At 42.1% G+C, this 22,173-nt stretch overlaps 1 protein-coding gene across 5 annotated transcripts in view; it reads left to right on the top strand.

Annotated features, from left to right (window-relative positions):
• SCFD2 (sec1 family domain containing 2) overlaps window positions 1-22,173 on the top strand; it is a 692,911-nt gene that overhangs the window by 244,742 nt on the left and 425,996 nt on the right. For all 5 annotated transcript variants that reach the window (XM_073583530.1, XM_073583529.1, XM_073583531.1 and 2 more), the window contains exon 5: window positions 13,020-13,269. In XM_073583530.1, coding sequence (XP_073439631.1) covers window positions 13,020-13,269 — 250 coding nt within the window. The remainder of the gene's footprint in view (window positions 1-13,019; window positions 13,270-22,173) is intronic.

Below are 22,173 nucleotides of genomic sequence, written 5' to 3'. Positions count from 1 at the left end.
TATTTATGATGTGGGTTTCCACACAATGCTATCAATAATACATGTGTTGCTGCATTTGGGACTTTTCAGCTGCCTGTCATCTCCCATCCTGTTTGCTGAACTTCCTTTTAGCTATTAGAAAATCATTGCAGCATGTGTGCACCAGGCAAAGCGTAAGCTATGCCAACATAAGGGGTGCATTGATTGCTGTTTATATGCTGGGCCCCAATCTCATAAATTAAAACTTCACAATGCGGAGACGTAGATTATAAAAATAAAATGCAGTTTTCTAAGTACTAAAGTTTTATTGATTTTTTTTTTCTTTTTTTTTTGTATCGTATGCTAACGCTGGTAATAGGGAAAGCCATTAAAAAAAATAGTTTAAAATCGGCAGTCCATTCTATAATATATTTTTAGAAAAATTTGAATAGGTAGATGAAGTCAGAAATTGACGTATGTAACAATCCTGTTTCAGAAATGTTTTCTGTTTAGTAATTGGGTTGATGTTTTTTAGTGATTGTGTTTCTGTTTTATTTTTTTCTCATGAACACAGTTTATGAACATTGCAGTCAGATACAAGATCAGACTTGTTCAAAGCATGCAGAATTGTGACAAAAGGTGTGGTTTATGACATCAAACACAAAATTAGATTTATATCCTGAAAACCAAAGGCTCACTTAGACAGGCCAATAATTGGGAATGTACTTTCCTAAGAACGCTTATTTTTCAAATGTTTGCCAGTATAAACAGTTCACTAATCACCCAGTGAAAGAGTAAAATACTCATTCTAAAAAGCATTGTTCTCGGCAGCAAGTCGTCAAGTGTAAATAATCTATGCGCACATAATTCTGGTCGACTAGTTTAAGCTACAACTTTATCCCAACCTACAATGTTCAAAATATTCTCAGTTTTTCTCATCAACAAATTTTTAATACTGATTTGAGAGGATTATTATATTTTCAATATTTTGCTGTGTGTGTTGCATACACTACCGATGATAAAAGCGAAATCATGTGGAATGCATTCAATGTAATGTATACCAGGGCCCCCCATCCTGATAGATATATATATATATGATATATATATATATATATATATCTATGTCCCTCATCCTGGCCCCATCACGGTATATATTTACGCCCTCCATTCTATTATATACAGTGCCTTGCGAAAGTATTTGGCTCCCTGGAACTTTTCAACCTTTTCCCACATATCATGCTTCAAACATAAAGATACCAAATATAAATTTATAGTGAAGAATCAACAACAAGTTTGACACAATTGTGACGTTGAACGAAATTAATAGCTTATTTTAAGTTTTTGTGGAAATTCAAAAGCTGAAAAGTGGGGCGTGCAATATTAATCGGCCCCTTTACTTTCAGTGCAGCAGACTCACTCCAGAAGTTCATTGTGGATATCTGAATGATCCAATGTTGTCCTAAATGACTAATGATGATAAATATAATCCACCTGTGTGTAATCAAGTCTCTGTATAAATGCACCTGCTCTGTGATAGTCTCAGGGTTCTGTTTGAAGCGCAGAGAGCATCATGAAGGCCAAGGAACACAACAGGCAGGTCCGTGATACTGTTGTGGAGAGGTTTAAAGACTGATTTGGATACAAAATGATTTCCAAAACTTTAAACATCCCAAGGAGCACTGTGCAAGTGATCATATTGAAATGGAAGGAGTATCATACAACTGCAAAACTACCAAGACCCGGCTGTCCCTCTAAACTTTCATCTCAAACAAGGAGAATACTGATCAGAGATGCAGGTAAGAGGCCCATGATCACTCTGGATGAACTGCAGAGATCTACAACTTAGGTGAGACAGTCTGTCCATAGGACAACAATCAGACATAAACAGCACAAATCTGGCCTTTATGGAAGAGTGGCAAGAAGAAAGCCATTTCTCAAAGATATCCATAAAAAGTGTTGTTTAAAGTTTGCAACAAGCCACCTGGGAGACACACCAAACATGTGGAAGAAGGTGCTCTGGTCAGAGAAAGCCAAAATCGAACTTTTTGGCAACAATGCCTGTTATGAATGAGTCACCGTAGGAGGCAAAAGCAGAAATACAAGCTAAGTCCAGAAAACCAGAGAAGTTGGCAACTATCAGATTGCAGACCCCTGAACCTATCAACACAACTAGCAGTAGCCGTGGGGGGTTCCTACGAAGCCCTAGACCCCTCGATCACAGCCGGAGAATTACATAGGCCTAAAGAAAGAAAGGGGAAATCTAAACTGCCCCAGAGCAGACCACAAAGCAATAGGCAGCCCCCAACATATAATGACGGTGAAGCAAGATGAAAATACTAACACAGACAGAAAGATAGACTGAGCAAAGACGGGGCCCGCAACTGTCTAGATAGGAAAGGACAGGAAGGCTGCTGTCTGCAATCTGCCAAAACCCTATCAAAGACATAAGCCAACAAGCTGATATGAAAAAGGCCCTGAAGCAGCTAGGCTTCAAAAACTAAATCAGCACTCAGGTATTTTCAGAAGACAGAGCTAAATGAATTCAGCACACCCCAGCAGGGAATGGCAGAAATCCAGAAAAACAAAGCAAAACAAAGTCAAAGCACAAAAGCAAAAGGCCGAGCAGCAAACTTAGCTTTAGAGGAGCAGGAATTCAGACTGGTCTCCAAGGATCCCACAGAGAAATCACCCGCAGGGCAGAAGGGCGTCGGCAGCCTTATATCCAGTCCGTAACTCCACTCAGCCAGTCATCATCATCAGCCTCAGGTGTTTGATAATCAGGCTCACTACCTTTCTTTACCAGAAGAGGGAGTTCCTCGGGCATCAGTAATGAAGGGGAAAATGAACTCACAACAGTACCTCCCCCTTGAGGAGGGGTCACCGAACCCTCAACTACGCCACCAGGGCGATCAGGGTGAGCCCAATGAAAGGCACGCACCAATCTTTTGGCATGAATATCAGAGGCAGAGACCCAGGAATTATCCTCCTGACCATAACCCTTCCACTTAACCAAATACTGGAGTCTCCGTCTAGCCAGACGGGAATCCAGTACTTTCTCTACCTCACATTCCATGTTACCTTCAACCAATATAGGGTCTGGAGGTGCCACCCCCGGAACAACAGGTTCAACAAACCTCTTCAACAAAGATTTATGGAACACATTATGGATTTTAAATGTGACAGGCAGAGCCAAACGAAAAGAGACCGGATTAATAATCTCCACAATCTTTTAAGGTCCAATAAATCTAGGCTTAAACTTAGGAGAAGCCACCTTCATAGCAATATTTTTTGATGATAACCACACCATATCACCAACCTTAAACTGGGGACCAATGGTCCTATGTCGATTGGAAAACCGCTGGGCCTTTTCCTGGGAGAGAGATAACTTATCCACCACTTGGTCCCAGATCTGGTGCATTCTCTCCACCACAGTGTCAACACCTGGGCAGGCAGAGGGCTCCACCTGCCCTGAAGAAAATCGAGGATGAAACCCAAAGTTACAAAAAAAAGGTGACATCAAAGTGGCAGAACTAGCTCTATTATTTAAAGCAAATTCGGCCAAGGGCAAAAATGAAACCCAATCATCCTGATCAGCAGAAATAAAACATCTCAAATATGACTCCAAGGTCTGGTTTGTTCTGTCTGTCTGCCCATTGGTCTGTGGGTGAAAAGCAGAAGAGAAGGACAACTGAATTCCCAGCCTGGAACAGAAAGTTCTCCAAAATCTAGACACAAACTGGACTCCTCTGTCAGATACAATGTTCTCAGGAATCCCGTGCAAACGAACCACCTGTTGTAAAAACAGGGGCACCAACTCAGAGGAAGACGGCAACTTAGGGAGTGGTACAAGATGAACCATCTTAGAGAACCTATCACAAATCACCCAAATAACAGTCATCCTCTGAGAGACAGGCATATCAGAGATGAAATCCATTGAAATATGGGTCCATGGCCTCTTGGGGACAGGCAAAGGCATCAACAACCCACTAGAGCGAGAACACGATTTAGACCGGGAGCACGTCCCACAGGACTGCACAAAATTCCTGACATCACGAGACAAGGAGGGCCACCAAAAAAACCGACTCATCAGATCTCTAGTACCAAAAATACCTGGATGACCAGCCAAAGCAGAGCAATGAACTTCAGACATCACTCTCTTCTTCCACTGGTCAGGAACATGCAACTTTCCACTGGGACAACGCTCAGGTTTGTCCTCCTAGAACTCTTCCAGAGCACGTCTCAAATCGGGCGAGATGGCAGAAAGAACTACCCCTTCGCCTAAGATGGTAGCAGGCTTGGTCACCACAGGAGAATCAGCAAAGAAGCTCCTAGAGAGGGCGTCTGCCTTGACATTCTTTGTTCCAGGAAGAAAAGAAACCACAAAATCAAAACGTGTAAAAAAGAAGGCCCACCTAGCCTGTCTAGGGTTCAAGCGCTTAGCCGACTCTAGGTAAATCAAATTCTTGTGGTCAGTGAGGACCACGACTTGATGCTTAGCTCCCTCTAACCAATGTCTCCACTCCTCAAATGCCCATTTCATGGCCAACAGTTCCCTATTCCCCACATCATAGTTACGTTCAGATGGAGAGAACTTTCGGGAAAAGAAAGCACAGGGATTCATTTTAGATGTTACAGGATCCTTTTGGGACAAAACAGCTCCTGCACCAATCTCAGAAGCATCCACCTCTACCTGGAAAGGAAGTGAGACATCAGGCTGCCGCAAAACCGGGGCGGAGGTGAATCTTCGCTTCAGCTCCTGAAAGGAAGAAACAGCCTCCGGAGACCAATTTAACACATCAGCACCCTTTTTAGTCAAATCGGTCAATGGCTTGGCAATACTAGAAAATTTTGCTATAAATTTCCGATAAAAATTAGCAAAACCCAAAAACTTCTGGAGGGCCTTCAAAGAAGTGGGCTGAACCCAATCGTGAATGGCCTGTACCTTGGCCGGGTCCATTTCAATAGTTGACGGGGACAAAATAAATCCCAAAAAAGAAATCCTCTGTACTCCAAAAAGGCATTTAGATCCTTTGACATACAGGGAATTCTCCCTCAAGATCCGGAACACAGTCCGAATATGTTCCACATGAGAATCCCAATCCTTGGAGAAGATCAAAATATCATCCAGATAGATAATCAAAAATTTATCGACAAAATCTCGGAAAATATCGTTCATGAAGCACTGGAAGACAGAAGGGGCATTAGTGAGCCCAAAAGGCATCACCAGGCACTCAAAATGTCTCTCCGGAGTATTAAACGCCGTCTTCCATTCATCCCCATGCTTAATGCGAATAAGATTATACGCCCCCCTGAGGTCAAGCTTGGTAAACCAGCAAGCACCTTTAACTCTGGAGAATAGATCAGAAATCAGGGGTAACGGATACTGATATTTAACAGTAATTTTGTTGAGGGCACGATAATCAATACAAGGTCTTAATGATCCATCCTTTTTGGCTACAAAAAAAAAACCGGCACCTAAGGGTGACGAGGATGGTCTAATATGACCCTTCTCCAACGCCTCCTTAATATAGGATCGCATAGCCTCGTGCTCGGGTACAGATAAATTGAAGAGCCGACCCTTGGGAAATTTACACCCCGGGCTCAGTTCAATTGCACAGTCATAACTCCTATGAGGAGGCAGAGACGCAGACTCATTCTCACTAAATACATCATAAAAGTCTGCCAAATAATCAGGAACATCATGCGACTGAGGAGAGGTGGAAAACACCGGAGCCTCACTAAAGGCACACCGACAACCCCAACTCACCACAGACACAGATTTCCAATCCAAAACTGGATTATGAATCTGTAACCAGGGAAACCCCAGAACAATAGTATCATGCAGATTATGCAACACCAAAAATCTGCAATTTTCTTGATGGTCTGGGGCGACCCGCATTACCCACTGGGTCCAAAACTGGGGTTTATTTTTAGCCAAAGGAGTAGCATCAATCCCCCTCAAAGGGATAGGCGTCTGCAGAGGTGTCATCGGAAATCCACAACGTTTAGCAAAATCCAAGTCCATTAGGTTTAGGGCTGCTCCCGAATCCACAAAAGCCTTGGCGGAAAATGTGGACAGGGAGCAGATCAGAGTAATAGCCAGAAGAAACTTAGGTTGAACACCCCCAACAGAAAACGTGTGTGCAAAGCGTTTCTCTCGTTTAGGACATACAGAAATAATATGCGAGGCATCGCCACAGAAAAAACACAACTTATTACGCCTTCTGAACTCCTGACGATGCTCTCTGGAAAAAACTCACATTGCATAGGTTCAGACATTTGTTCAACAGGTGGCAACACCTTTCGTGCAGCTTTGCGTTTGCGCAAACGCCGATCAACCTGAATGGCTAGTGACATAGAATTGTCAAGACCAGAGGGAACAGGAAATCCCACCATAGTATCTTTTACGGCTTCTGACAACCCCTTCCGAAAGAGAGCAGCCAAGGCATTATCATTCCAGGTAGTAAGTACTGCCCACTTTCGGAATTTTTGACAGTACAATTCAGCAGAATCACGACCCTGGCTCAATGCCAGCAGGGTCTTTTCAGCCTGATCAATGGCATTAGGTTCGTCATACAACAACCCCAAAGCTTGAAAGAATGCGTTCACATTAGTCAGAATAGGATCATCTGGTTTCAAAGAAAACGCCCAATCCTGGGGATCGCCACGCAGCAAAGAGATGACAATTTTAACCTGCTGCGCGGAGCTCCCTGAAGAGTTAGGCTTCAAGGCAAAAAATAATTTACAATTATTTTTGAAATTCAAAAATTTAGACCGATCCCCAAAAAATACATCAGGTGTAGGAATCTTTGGTTCAGCAGCATGTGAATGAGCAAGGTAGGCGGAAATTCCCCGCACTTCCGCAGCGAGCTGCTCCACACGATCAGACAGTTGCTTTATCTCCATTGAGAGAAAAAAAAATTCCCCCTAGGGCCTCAGAGATATAGAGGAAAAAATATACACTTTTTTTTTTTTTTTGTTTTACAATTCTTTCCTGCTATTGAGTACCCTAGAATCTGCGGTATGGCGGGTGATTCTGTTATGAATGAGTCACCGTAGGAGGCAAAAGCAGAAATACAAGCTAAGTCCAGAAAACCAGAGAAGTTGGCAACTATCAGATTGCAGACCCCTGAACCTATCAACACAACTAGCAGTAGCCGTGGGGGGTTCCTACGAAGCCCTAGACCCCTCGATCACAGCCGGAGAATTACATAGGCCTAAAGAAAGAAAGGGGAAATCTAAACTGCCCCAGAGCAGACCCCAAAGCAATAGGCAGCCCCCAACATATAATGACGGTGAAGCAAGATGAAAATACTAACACAGACAGAAAGATAGACTGAGCAAAGACGGGGCCCGCAACTATCTAGATAGGAAAGGACAGGAAGGCTGCTGTCTGCAATCTGCCAAAGCCCTATCAAAGACATAAGCCAACAAGCTGATATGAAAAAGGCCCTGAAGCAGCTAGGCTTCAAAAACTAAATCAGCACTCAGTGAAAAAAAGTTTTTTATAGTTCCAGCACACGATGTGAAAAAATTAAGAAAAGCCTTTATTTAATCCATAATTAAAAAATGCAATTCCAGTGATGATAAAAGCATGTGTAGGCTTACGCGTTTCGGATCATATTTGACCCTTAATCATAGCATAAAATACTGAATAAATGTTGCACTTATCAAGGAAAAGCAACCAGAGAAGGCTGCCTTGGGTAACACCCACCAAAATCAGCTGTGAAACTGACATCACTAATTCAAAGTTAACAATAGTACCTCACTGGTTTAACCCTATGATGCATTCATCTTATACAAACATATTACAATGTGAATTCTCACTTAATAATAATCTGATGATTAAACCAAAAACAAACAAACTTCAGCCTCCCTAGTAGCTGGGATTAAAGGCACATACCACCGCACCCTGCAAAAGAAAAAAAAAAAAAAACATATTAATATAGATACATCAATTCATGCTTCAAATTTAATCCTGCTGGATATCTAGTATTAAGTTTTAGTATCCATCGAGCTTCAATCATCTGGAGTAATTTAATTCTATCGCCACCACGCCGAGGAGCAGGGACAAATTCCAAAGCACTTACTCGCAGGCTATTCAATTCTCCCTTATGTTCATGCAAAAAATGTTTAGAAGCCCCCGAAAGACTACGGGTAGTAATATTATTGATGTCATTTTGGAGTTTGTATTTTTTTTGGAGTTTTTTCTTTTTGGAGTTTTTTTTTTTTTTCTCTTTTGCCGGGTGCGGTGGTATGTGCCTTTAATCCCAGCTACTAGGGAGGCTGAAGTTTGTTTGTTTTTGTTTTTGGTTTAATCATCAGATTATTATTAAGTGAGAATTCACATTGTAATATGTTTGTATAAGATGAATGCATCATAGGGTTAAACCAGTGAGGTACTATTGTTAACTTTGAATTAGTGATGTCAGTTTCACAGCTGATTTTGGTGGGTGTTACCCAAGGCAGCCTTCTCTGGTTGCTTTTCCTTGATAAGTGCAACATTTATTCAGTATTTTATGCTATGATTAAGGGTCAAATATGATCCGAAACGCGTAAGCCTACACATGCTTTTATCATCACTGGAATTGCATTTTTTAATTATGGATTAAATAAAGGCTTTTCTTAATTTTTTCACATCGTGTGCTGGAACTATAAAAAACTTTTTTTCATTCAGCATTTCTCCCAGATGGGGATGGATCCACTCCGTGCACCGAGATTATGGAAAGGAGGACTGGGTAGGCTGAACCAGGTGAGCTGAAGATCTATCCTACATTGTTTTAAATCAGCACTCAGGTATTTTCAGAAGACAGAGCTAAATGAATTCAGCACACCCCAGCAGGGAATGGCAGAAATCCAGAAAAACAAAGCAAAACAAAGTCAAAGCACAAAAGCAAAAGGCCGAGCAGCAAACTTAGCTTTAGAGGAGCAGGAATTCAGACTGGTCTCCAAGGATCCCACAGAGAAATCACCCGCAGGGCAGAAGGGCGTCAGCAGCCTTATATCCAGTCCGTAACTCCACTCGGCCAGTCATCATCATCAGCCTCAGGTGTTTGATAATCAGGCTCACTACCTTTCTTTACCAGAAGAGGGAGTTCCTCGGGCCTCAGTAATGAAGGGGAAAATGAACTCACAACAAATGCCAAACGATATGTTTGGCGTAAAGGCAACACAGCTCATCCCCCTGAATACACCATCCCCACTGTCAAACATGGTGGTGGCAACATCATGGTTTGGACCTGTTTTTCTTCAGCAGGGACAGGGAAGATGGTTAAAATTCATGGGAAGATGGATGGAGCCAAATACTGGACCATTCTTGAAGAAAACCTGTTGGAGTCTGCAAAAGACCTGAGACTTGGATGGAGATTTGTCTTCCAACAAGACAATGATCCCAAACATAAAGCAAAATCTACAATTGATTGGTTCACAAATAAACGTATCCAGGTGTTAGAACGGCCAAGTCAAAGTTCAGACCTGAATCCAATTGAGAATCTGTGGAAAGAGCTGAAAACTGCTGTTCACAAACAATCTCCATCAAACCTCAGTGAGCTCAAGCTGTTTGCCAAGGAAGAATGGGCAAGAATTTCAGTCTCTCGATGTACAAAACTGATAGAGACTTACCTCAAGCGACTTACAGCTGTAATTACAGCAAAAGGTGGTGCAACAAAGTATTAAGTTAAAGGGGCCGAATAATATTGCACGCCCTACTTTTCAGTGTTTAAATTTCCACAAAAATTTAAAATAACCAATAAATTTCGTTCAACTTCACAATTGTGTTCCACTTGTTGTTGATTCTTCACCAAAAATTTACATTTGGTATCTTTAAGTTTGAAGCATGATATGTGGGAAAAGGTTTAAAAGTTCAAGGGAGCCGAATACTTTCGCAAGGCACTGTATGTTCCCCTTACTGGCCCCATCTTGGTATATATATATATATATATATCGTCCATCCTAGTACCGTATATATATCACTTATCCTGGCCTCCATTGTGGTATATATCCCCCATCCTGGTCTATATATGTCCCCCTATCATGGACCCATCCTGGGTTTTTATACAGTTAGGCCCATATATATTTGAACAGAGACAACATTTTTCTAATTTTGGTTCTAGACATTACCACAGTGAATTTTAAACAAAACAATTCAGATGCAGTTGAAGTTCAGACTTTCAGCTTTCATTTGAGAGTATCCACATTAAAATTGGTTTTCCGTTGCTGTTTGTTTGTGGGCCTTTCTGTCTGAAGTTTAGTCTTTAACAAGTGAAATGCATGCTCAATTGGGTTGAGATCAGGTGACTGACTTGGCCATTCAAGAATATTCCACTTGTTTGCTTTAATACACTCCTGGGTTGCTTTGGCTTTATGTTTTGGGTCATTGTCCATCTGTAGTATGAAACGTCGACCAATCAGTTTGGCTGCATTTGGCTGGATCTGAGCACACAGTATGTCTCTGAATACCTCAGAATTCATTCGGCTGCTTCTGTCCTGTGTCACATCATCAATAAACACTAGTGACCCAGTGCCACTGGCATGCATGCCCAAGCCATCACACTGCCTCCGCCGTGTTTTACAGATGATTTGGTATGCTTTGGATCATGAGCTGTACCACACCTTCACCATACTTTTCTCCTTCCATCATTCTGGTAGAGGTTGATCTTGGTTTCATCTGTCCAAAGAATGTTCTTCCAGAACTGTGCTGGCTTTTTTAGATGTTTTTTAGCAAAGTCCAGTCTAGCCTTTTTATTCTTGATGCTTGTGAGTGGCTTGCACCGTGCAGTGAACCCTGTGTATTTACAGTACTTTCATGCAGTCTTTTCTTTATGATAGATTTGGATATTGATACGCCTACCTCCTGGAGAGTGTTGTTCACTTGGTTGGCTGTTGTGAAGGGGTTTCTCTTCACCATGGAGATTATTCTGCGATCATCCACCACTGTTGTCTTCCGTGGGCGCCCAGGTCTTTTTGCATTGATGAGTTCACCAGTGCTTTCTTTCTCAGGATGTACCAAACTGTAGAATTGGCCACTCCAAATATTGTAGCAATTTCTCGGATGGGTTTTTTCTGTTTTTGCAGCTTAAGGATGGCTTGTTTCACCTGCATGGAGAGCTCCTTTGACCGCATGTTTCCTTCACAGCAAAACCTTCCAAATGCAAGCACCACACCTCAAATCAACTCCAGGCCTTTTTTCGGCTTAATTAAGAATGACATAACGAAGGGATTGCCCACACCTGTCCATGAAATAGCCTTGGAGTCAATTGTCCAATTACTTTTGGTTCCTTTTAAAAACAGGGTGGCACATGTTAAGGAGCTGAAACTCCTAAACTCTTCATTCAATTTTAATGTGGATACCCTCAAATGAAAGCTGAAAGTCTGAACTTCAACTGCATCTGAATTGTTTTGTTTAAAATTCATTGTGGCAATGTCTGGAACCAAAATTAGAAAAATGTTGTCTCTGTCCAAATATATATGGACCTAACTGTATTTTCCCCATCCTGGTATTCATATCCCTCTTGCTGGTATATTTGTCCCTTGTCCCTTATCTTGACCCCTATTTGTCCCTTACCATGGTATACCCCGTTCTGTTGCTGTCCTTTAATGCATAGAAAAATATAAACAACAAGCTGAAGAACCCGGCGTTGCCCGGGAATAGACACCCTGTGTGAGACCCTGTGTATTGTGAGCAACCCCCCCTGTGTATTTTGAGACCCCCTGTGTATTGTGAGACCTCCCTTTGTATTGTGATCGCCCCTCCCCTTGCAGTGTGAGCACCCCTCCCCTTGCAGTGTAAAATGCCCTGTGTATTGTGAGCACCCCTTTCCTTGCAGTGTGAGACCCCGTGTATTAATATTAATATATGCGTAATTCTGGGTGGCTAAAGGACCTGTGATGATGTCACGACCATGTGACCAGTCACGTGTTTGGGACAAGGAGTCAGACGCAGGGCTGTGCTGGTGCTGGAGTAGAAGTATCAGCTCGTGTCACAGAGCAGGGTCTCATATCACATCACTGGGGGAAGTATGGTAACCCCGTATACATGGGATCAGAGGGTCCCTGCAGCAGAATGTGTGCAATGTATGTGAAGCCAAGCTGTGTGTCACAACTGTTGTTGGGTGTCCCTTGACCAGGGGCTCTTTCCCTGTGGCGATGCGGAGTTAGCGTGGCTTGATACATACACACACCTACAAACAATCAGCTTTATATATAAAGATTATACTCCCCGTGCCTCCACTCCCCCGCCACGCGGTGTCCTCTTCTCACACTGGCAGCTGACTTCAGCATGCAAACAACGGAAGCGCATGACGTCACTTACATGTGCCCCCCTGTCACATACATATCAATGTCAGCTACTGGCCTCGTATTGGCCGGCAGCGTGTATTGCCGATGGGTCTCTGTGCCACAATACACTTCAGCTGAATGTGCGTCCGATGATGAACATCTAGTTGATGTTTGTGTGGGCATCGGCGGACCCCTCACCCTCACTGGCCAGGTCGCTATCACAACCTCTGTGTCCGCAGTTGTTACACCCCTTTGAGCAAATACCCTGCAGTAAGTAAATTGTAATAGTTCTTGTAAATAATTTTGATCAAAAGAGTCATCCCACCACGACAAAGTGTATTCACTTTGGATGGACCCTAACTCTTGTAGTTCATATCACTATGTGTCAGCATGCCTCAAAATAGGTGGGGCAGAGCAGGACTCAGACTTGATTGTTTTGCACATGCCCCTTGAAAGCTATATAGACAAGATGGGCAGCCTGAAAAATGGGAGCCATGCCCCTTTATGTACAAGGTACAAGAAACTAACACTGGATTTAGAGGCGTACTAAATGCAGCGTGTTTGGTATAGCATTATACCTTATGTTGACAATTAGTGCTGATGTTATATATGGGAGAGGGGTGCAACTAGGCACTTGCAAAAGGCTCCCAATCCTAAGTGGACCCTCAGATATCTGGGAACCAGAGTTTTAGCCTGTTGCCCTAGATCCCTTGAGGATACCTACTTTTTTCTAACATTATGTGAAAATCTAAAGACGTCTGAAGTTCTTGTATTTCTCATTGTAGAACACTGGGAGATCAGAGCTGCCTGCAGTCCTCAATCAGCTGTACCCCAGGATTAAGTCACATAATGAAAGACGGGAGGATGACTACAATTTTGAAGACGTGCTTGTGTTATTGGTTTATTTGTACTCTGTGACTGGAGAAGTCATGATCAATAATGAACTAGAAGTCGCTGAAGGCCAAGTAAGAAAAGTTCTTATACAATGCCTGTGTGATGAGCCGGACCTGAGTCCTCTACTACAAAAGATAACAGGTCTGTATACTTGTTTGTTTACTGTGATACATAAAAGATATGCAATTGTTTGCTCTTATTACGCTCAATTTTGCTAGAATTTCCAATATATTTACTGAAGGGAAGAAATGTATTTGACATATACTGTAGTACCTATCACCTATGAGAAGAAGAAAAAAAAAGAATTTTGACTTTGACAAAGGCTTCTTCATTAACCCCTGTTAGATGTCAACCTTGATATTGTATCTTACTCAGAGTGACAGATCAGCTTTTATAAAATCAGTGTCACAATTTAGGTTGTATTCACACAAATGATGTGCACATCCGTATGCCTTTTGTAAACGGGCAGCACACGGACCTATAATTTTTCATCGATCCATACTCACATCTATGAGACTCCGTTCACATCCTAATATTTGATCCACATTGGGAATCAGATTCGGCCCTTAAAGTCTGTAAGATGTGTTTCAGAACAGGTGAAAAATGGAAGACATACTTTGTTCTTTCGTTTTCCATTTGTCTTTCTTCCTTTTTTTATTATTCAATTGCTAAAAGTCCGTGGATAAAATAAAGTTCAAACAGTCGGTGTCCTTCAGGTTTTAAAAACAGATGAGAAAACACGGAGACAATACAGATGATACATAAGAGGGAATCTGTCAGTTCTACTCGAATTTAAATTTGTAAACCATTATGTGAATGTAGCCCTAAATAACAGTACAGAGGAGACAAGGAAATGGTTATTTTGAATACTTTGGTTTGGAGAAGTTTTATAAAGTTACTTCTAAAATTCACACTTGATGTAGGACAACCGTCGGTTGAACAATCCATTCACTGGACCCTGTCTCCACTCACTTTGCCATGATGATAACAGTTCATGTATCCCAAACATGTATGTTTTGTCTTTGGTGGGAGCCAGGAAAAACCTGAAAAAAAAAAAGAACTCATGAGATGAGATCCAGCTTGTCCCTATTTCTGCTGACGAGAGATATCAGGCGGTGGTCTGCCACCTACAAGATGTAGGTACTTAAAGGGAATCTGTCACCCCTTTTTTGAGATATCATATAATGATATCATTCAATTGTGTGTCACATAAGGATTCTCTTAGTACTTTTGCTTCCCCCTGACCCCCCGCACCTTTCATCTATAAATACCTTTTTTATATCGGTTCAGATGTATGTAAACTGCCGCTGTCCGGTCCGATGGGCGGGGCTTATTCAACGGCTCCCCTCCCCCTGTCTTGCTCTACACAAGAAGAAATGCGTAGAGCAAGACAGGGAGGGGGGAGCAGGTGAATAAGCCCCGCCGACCGGACAGCGGCAGTTTACATACATCTGAACCGATATAAAAAAGGTATTTATGCATGAAAGGTGCGGGGTCAGAGGGAAGCAAAAGTGCCAAGAGAATCCTTATGTGACACACAATTGAATGATATCATTACATGATATCTCAAAAAAGGGGTGACAGATTCCCTTTAAAGAGTTTATCCCAAGATAAAAGTTTTCCCCCAACCTACCCATAAGATAAGGGCTGACTTAACGATTGCTTGGGGTCCAACCAGTGAGACCCTTAGTAATTCCTAGATTTGGAATCGGGGAACTAGGATCTGCATGGCTTATAAGGAATGGAGCTAATGTGAGTTTTGGACCTACTCTCCATTCGTAGTCTATGGGATTGATGGAAATGGTGGAGCGCCACAGAGCACAGCTTTCCTTGGATAAAGGATAACTTATTGTCTTGGGAATAACCCTTTAATACGAGGAACAGAAATGAGGTGCACCATTTCACAGTGGCACATGCGCTAGAGTGCATTACCATAGACTCCTGTCCAATTTTTGTTGTTGCTAATGGTCCGGCCTTTGCAGGTAGTTGGGAAGGTATGGGGAGTGCCTTGTAATATTTTTACAGGTTTGGCACAGAGAGACCTTAGTTTCTTTTTATAACTTGATTGGGAGATATTTTACATTAAACTTCTTAGCTGTCATTATTTAATTAGAATTCTAAAAATAAAGATAATGTAACTCTGATCTCAATAAAGTGATTGGGGCACATGTTGAATAATAATCGCTTAATATAAGACAAATGCAAACATTGCTTAAAATGTAAAAATTTATTTCATTATAGAAAATCTATGGCAATATTGTGTCAGCCATTGTACGGTAACACCCCATTGTACTTCCCTGCTATCTCACTCATGTGAATATGGAAGTATCATTTTATGACATCTCATTTATTACCTGTCAGTCAGTGTATGGTATTATACATCATCCTCATTATTATTTTCTGCATGACACATCCAAGTTATAATGATGCCTCCAAGTTATAGTATGCAAATCTGTTTTTATGTGTTCTGATGTTATTTCTTACAAATAGTTGGGTGCATGATGTAAATCCCATTGGGACCAATGTGATGGATTTTATACCTGACAAGTTTTGTATAAGTTGATACATATGTTCCGATGCATCTGGAATTGTACTTAAACTTTCTCATGATTAATACTATTATTCCTGCCTTATGGATCTCTAGGGTAGACTTTAACTCAAAGCTTGGTGTTTTGTCCCAAAAAGCATTTGTTCTCCTTTTTTAGATGTAACTTGTGTGTGTGTGTGTGTGTGTGTGTGTGTGTATATAGAGCTCTGGCAAAAATTAAGAGACCACTGCAAAATTTTCAGTTTGTCTGATTTTTCTCTTTATAGGTATATTTTTGAGTAAAATGTAAATTGCTCTTTTATTCTATAAACTTCGGACAACACGTCTTCAAATTTTCAAGCACTAAATTTTGTATTTATTTTCAGAAAATGAGAAATGGTCAAAATAACAAAAAAATGCAGTGCTTGCAGACCTCAAAGAAAACAATTGATTAAGAAAACAAGTTCATAATCATTTAGAATCAATAATACTAATGTTTTAACTCAGGAAGAGTTCAGAAATCAATATTTTGTAGAATAACCATGATTTTTAATCACAGCTTTCATGCGTCTTGGCATGCTTTCCACCAGTTTTTCACACTGCTTTTGGGTGACCTTATGCCACTCCTGATACAAAAATTTAAACAGTTCTTCTTTGTTTGATGGCTTGTGACTATCCATTTTCCTCTTGATTACATTCCAGAGGTTTTCAGTGGCGTTCAGGTCTGGAGATTGGGCTGGCCATGACAGTGATTTGATGTGGTGGTCCTTCATCCACACACTGATTGACCTAGCTGTGTGGCATGGCGCATTGTCCTGCTGTAAAAAAACAGTCCTCATAGTTGGGGAACATTGCCTGAGCAGAAGGAATCAACTGTTTTTCCAGGATAACCTTGTATGCAGCTTGATTCATACGTCCTTTGTAAATAATAACCTGCCCAATTCCAGCCTTGCTGAAGTATCCCCAGAACATCACTGATCCTCCAAAAATTTTACAGTGGTTGCAAGACACTGTGTGGTTTGTACGCCTCTCCAGGTCTCCGTCTAACCATTAGATGACCAGGTGTTGGGCAAAGCTGAAAATTAGACTCATCAGAGAAGACTACCTTACTCCAGTCCTATATGGTCCAATCCTTATGGTCTTTGGCAAACTTCAACTTGGCTCTCCTTTGCTTCTTATTGATGAAAGGCTTTTTTCTAGCTTTACATGACTTGAGCCCTGCCTCTAGGAGCCTGTTGTGAACTGCTTTTGCCGTGCACTTCACCCCAGCTGCCATTTGCCATTCCTTTTTTAGGTCACTTGATGTCATCCTGCGGTTGCTGAGTGACCTTTGAATAAGATGATGGTCATTCCGGTCAGTGGAGAGAGTCGTTTTCATCCTCTGCCGGTCCGTAGCTTTGTTGTCTTCAATGTCTGCTGCTTGACCTTGTTGTAATGGACAGCTGTCTTAGAAATTTTATGGATGGAGGCAACATGACGCTAGTAAAACCAGAATTGAGCCCTTCTTTTCCTCACTCAAGACTTTTCTTTTCAACACTTTTGGCATGGTTAAAAGTTATTTTTTCATTCCTATTACTTTTGCGATATTACCAGCACTTGATTTGCCATCCAGCTTGTCCTATTGCAAGAGGATTGTGAACACCACAACAGGGTTTTTAGACTTTCCTTCGTTAAATAAAATTTGGTTCAGGTGATCACCTAATCAGAAGCACATTAAGTAGAATGAAGTGTACTCCGGTTGGAATTCAACTGACACTGGAATGGAATGGCTGTCAGACATGTAGAGAAGCTGATTTTTTTAAAACTGTGCGATGGTCTCTTAAGTTTTGCCAGAGCTGTATATATATATAATATTTTTTTCTTCTACTTTATTTGTTACCACTTTTAATCCTAGATTAAAAGCTTTCCATGGATAGATCAGTTAATTTTTGTTTTAGGAACATGTGATAACTTGCTGGTTTATAACACTTGTCAGCAAATTTAGAAAGGTTAGAAAGTTGTAAGGACCATTTCAGATTGAATTTTTTCCAATGTTCAGTGGCCCTATCCAGATTTACCCCTGAAACCTCCTGAAACAGAATTCTGGAGTATGCGCCTATGGGGCCATTCACTGTAATGATGCGGAGGGAGTCGCCGTGCACTCTGTATTGTATCATTTTCAGCCATATACGCCTATTGGAGGTGAACAGCATCAAAAATAGTAGTTTATGGCTGAAAGTGATACATGTCAGAATACATGGTGACTCCCTCTGCATCATTACAGCCAATGGCTCCGTTGGCGCATACTGCAGAATTTTGCCGGGGAAGGTGGTGGTGTTTCAATGAAAGCGAAGACCGAGCCAGTGAGTGTAGGGAAAAAAACACATTCTGAAAGGGCTCTAAACTTCAGAGATTATTTTTAACATCGGGATCTATTACTGAAGTTACTCAGGATCAGTTGTGCTGCAGACATCAGAATTCCCGAAAATCTCCTTCTTGATGCCTAAAAAGAAAATCGAACAATGTGAGAAATTTTCTGTACAATATTTCAGTCAGAAATATAATTAAAGAATAGTTATGGTCTTTGGTTTTACTTTCATGCTGGGGTGTTAGAAAGTATAATGTCTATTAGTATAGTAGCTGAACTGTTCTCCATGTGACCCCATCTGGACGAAGATTTATGCTAAATACTAAATGACCACCATGGCTGTAGTTGTTTTTCAGTTGATCGATAAAACTCCATGACCTTGTATAAAATGTTGCAGGTAGATCAGGGTTTTTTTATATTGAGCAATCACCTCTGTCACATGCCCTTAAGAGGTCATTAACTACACAAATCAGCAATATATGAGCATTACGCTTCCTGAATTCTGCACACGTCGGGCTGTAGATGTCACAACCTGTCACATCGCTTTGCAGCTACCACTTCCTTAATAGCAAACTTTAATTACCAGATCGTATGGTTGATAAGGATCAGTTTCCACGATTACTTGTCAGTATGGTCAATATATCATTGAGTCATTGTGTCCTAATAACCTTACCATAGTGCTTCAATTACCACACATATATATATATATATATATATGTATATATACAGTGCTGTGCAAATTAATTGGGACAAAGCATTTTTTTAAGTAAAATCGTAAGTTGGTTACCAGTCGGTGATTCAAACCAGTCTTTAACTGCTTTGAACAGGCACTCACACCTGTTCAAAGCAGTTAAAACTGGTTTGAATCACTGACTGGTAACCAACCTACGATTTTACTTAAAAAAAATGCTTTGTCCCAATTAATTTGCACAGCACTGTATATATGGCTGCTGATAAGTCTTTGGCTTTACCCAGAAAGAAACGAGATTGGAAGATGGAAATTTCCATTTTTTCCACATAGTCTCCACTGGTGTGAACACACTTCTTACATCATTATTCCAGGTTCTGTGAGCCTTGCAAAAAGAAGGTTTTGGTTGTGTCTCAAACCAGGCATCCGAAACAGCCATGGCATCAGAAATGGGGTGAAATTTGGTACCTTTGAGGTGTTTCTTCAGTTTTGGAAACACATGATAGTTGGAGGGAGCTAGATCTGGTGAATAAGGTGGGTGGTCACCAGTTTTGCCTTGGTCCAGGGGTGTAAAATCCCCGGTCGCAGCGGTTGCAGCTGCGACGGGGCCCCTGAGCGCTTAGGGGCCCGGGCCCCAGGGCCGCCAGTCAGGGCATTAATGCCGTGACTGGCGTATGGAGCCCTTATGAGTAGAGGGGGCCCACATCGGGCCCCAGCGGCTGGGGGGGGTCAGAGACGCACCATGTCAGCGCCAACTCCCCCGTCGCCACATTGAACTATACCGGCATCTATGACGCCGGCACAGTTCAAAGCAATGATGGAGGAGAGAGCGTCAGCTGACGCTCCCTCTCCCATCATTCCCTGCTCTGCCTCTGACAAGGCGGGTGCGCGATGATGTCATCAGTCAGAGCAGGAGACAGGAGTCGGGAGCAGTGCGGGCACGAGGAGAAGGTGAGGAGAGGTTTTTTTTATGCAACAGTGAGTACGGCCAGGACTGTGGGGCCATTCATGGGGGGGCTGTATACCATGGTGCTGTACTGTATACCATGGTGCTTTATACCATGGGGAGGTGCTGTGCTGTATACCATGGGGGGTGCTGTACTGTATACCATGGGGGGGTGTATACCATGGGGGTTGCTGTGCTGTATACCATGCGGGGCTGTGCTGCATACCATGCGGTGCTCTGCTGTATATCATGTGGTGCTGTTCTATATACCATGTGGTGCTGTGCTATATACTATGCGGCTGTGTTATATACCATGGGGGCTACATTATACTCTATGGGGGAGGCTGTGTTATATAATATGGGGGGCGACATTATATTCTATGGTGTAGCAAGTCAGACACCTGGGGGATGAAGTAATGGGAGCGGTGGGGCTGTGGACAGTTCGAGGGATGGAGCCTGGGCTGGTTTCAAGGGGGCCCCAAAAATTTTGCCAGTATGGGACCCTGAAATTCCTAGTGGCAGCCCAGGGTGGGGGGTCCCATTTGAAAGTTTGCACCGGGGCCCATAAATTTGTAGTTACGCCACTGCCTTGGTCGCTTGTGCAGTGTGAGTGGAGGCGTTGTCTTGCACGAACAAGATTTCTTTGGACAGCTTGCCGCGCCTTTTGGCCTTCAGAGCTGCCTTCAATTGGTCCAAAAGTTCAATGTAATGCCTTGCATTGATGGTGGAACCCTTTTGAAGGTAGTCCACTAGCTGCACGCCCGCCTTATCCCTGAACACAGACGCCATCACCATAGTGGCTGATTTTTGCACCCTGAACTCTTTTGGATGAGGAGAACCATTGTGCCTCCACTCTTTTGACTGCTCCTTGCTTTCAGAGTCATACAAATAAATCCAGGTCTTGTCCATAGTGGCCAGTCGATCCAGGAAGTTCTTATCAGCCTGAAAATGCTGACAAATGGACCGGGAAGTTTTCACTCGCATGCTTTTCTCATCTGTTGCTGTTGTCAAACATTTAGGGACTCACTTTCCAGATAGCTTCTTCATGTCCAAATTTTCAAGGAAACTTACACAAACACGTTCACGGAAAATCCCCATTATGTCTGCTATTGCTTTAGCTGAAAATCCCCAATTCTCCAGTATGAGGTTCTGCAGAGCGTCGACGATCTCCGGAACAACACCCACTCTCGACATTCCTCATCGTTGGTGCTGTTGCCTGTTTTAATTTTGGCAACCCAGTTCTTAACTGTAGAATATGAAGGGCATTGATCCCCCAATGTCTGCGACATATCACCATGAATATCCTTTGCGGACTTTCCTTGCGGAAACAAGAATTTTATCACTCATCTGCTCTCATTTGCTATGAATATCGCATTAGACTCCGCCATTTTGTTTTCCCGTGTGCATAGAACACTGTTCCCATAAGCTAAAAGCACAAAATTCTGAAAACATATATTAGACACATAAGGCTTTCATGTGATGTAACATTCGTTACCATAGAAACAAAAAAAAATCACAAAGACTTATCAGCAGCCCCTCGTATATAGTGGGGAAAATAAGTATTTGATACACTGACGATTTTGAAAGTTTTCCCACCTACAAAGAATGGAGAGGGCTGTAATTTTTTATCATAGGTACACTTCAACTGTGAGAGACAGAATCTAAAAATAAAAAAACAGAATGACATTGTATGATTTTTAAATAATTACATTGCATTTTATTGCATGAAATAAGTATTTGTTCACCTACCAACCAGTAAGAATTCTGGCTCTCATAGACCTATTAGTTTTTCTTTCAGAAGCCCTCCTACTCTGCACTCATTACCTATATTAATTGCACCTGTTTGAACTCGTTACCTGTATAAAAGATGCCTGTCCGCACACTCAATCAATCACACTCCAACCTCTCCACCATGGCCAAGACCAAAGAGCTGGTTAAGGACACCAGGGACAAAATTGTAGACCTGTACAAGGCTGGGAGGTTCTACAGGATAATAGGGAAGCAGCTTGGTGAGAAAGCAACAACTATTGACACAATTATTAGAAAAGAGAAAAAAGCACAAGATGACTGTCAATTTTCCTCAGTCTGGTGCTCCATGCAAGATCTCGGCTTGTGGGGTAATGATGATTCTGAGAAAGGTCAGCAGTCAGCCCAGAACCACATGGGAGGACCTGGTCAATGACCTGAAGAGAGCTTGGACCACAGTCTCAAACATTACCGTTAGTAACACACAACTCCATCCGATTAAAATCCTGCAGGGCACTCAAGGTCCCCCTGCTCACGCCAGCACATGGCCTGGACAATTTGAAGTTCACCAATGACTATCTGGATGATCCAGAGGAGGCATGGGAGAGTGACTGCAGACCTATCAATTTAGACTGGACAACCCCTTTAAGTATGTGATTTGCATACAAGCGATCATGTGCCAACTAGACTGTATCCAGAGTCATTTAATTCAAGTGTATTAAGCGAGACCAGATGAAGTCTGGTCTGAATGTGGCCAGAAGTGTACAAATTGCATGCTTGCTGTCACAACC

The sequence above is a fragment of the Dendrobates tinctorius genome, unplaced genomic scaffold (genome assembly GCF_039654945.1).
Source record: "Dendrobates tinctorius isolate UK_male_01 unplaced genomic scaffold, ASM3965494v1 ptg000079l, whole genome shotgun sequence".
Taxonomy (NCBI): Eukaryota; Metazoa; Chordata; class Amphibia; order Anura; family Dendrobatidae; genus Dendrobates; species Dendrobates tinctorius.
This window is presented reverse-complemented; position numbering and strand designations above follow the sequence as displayed.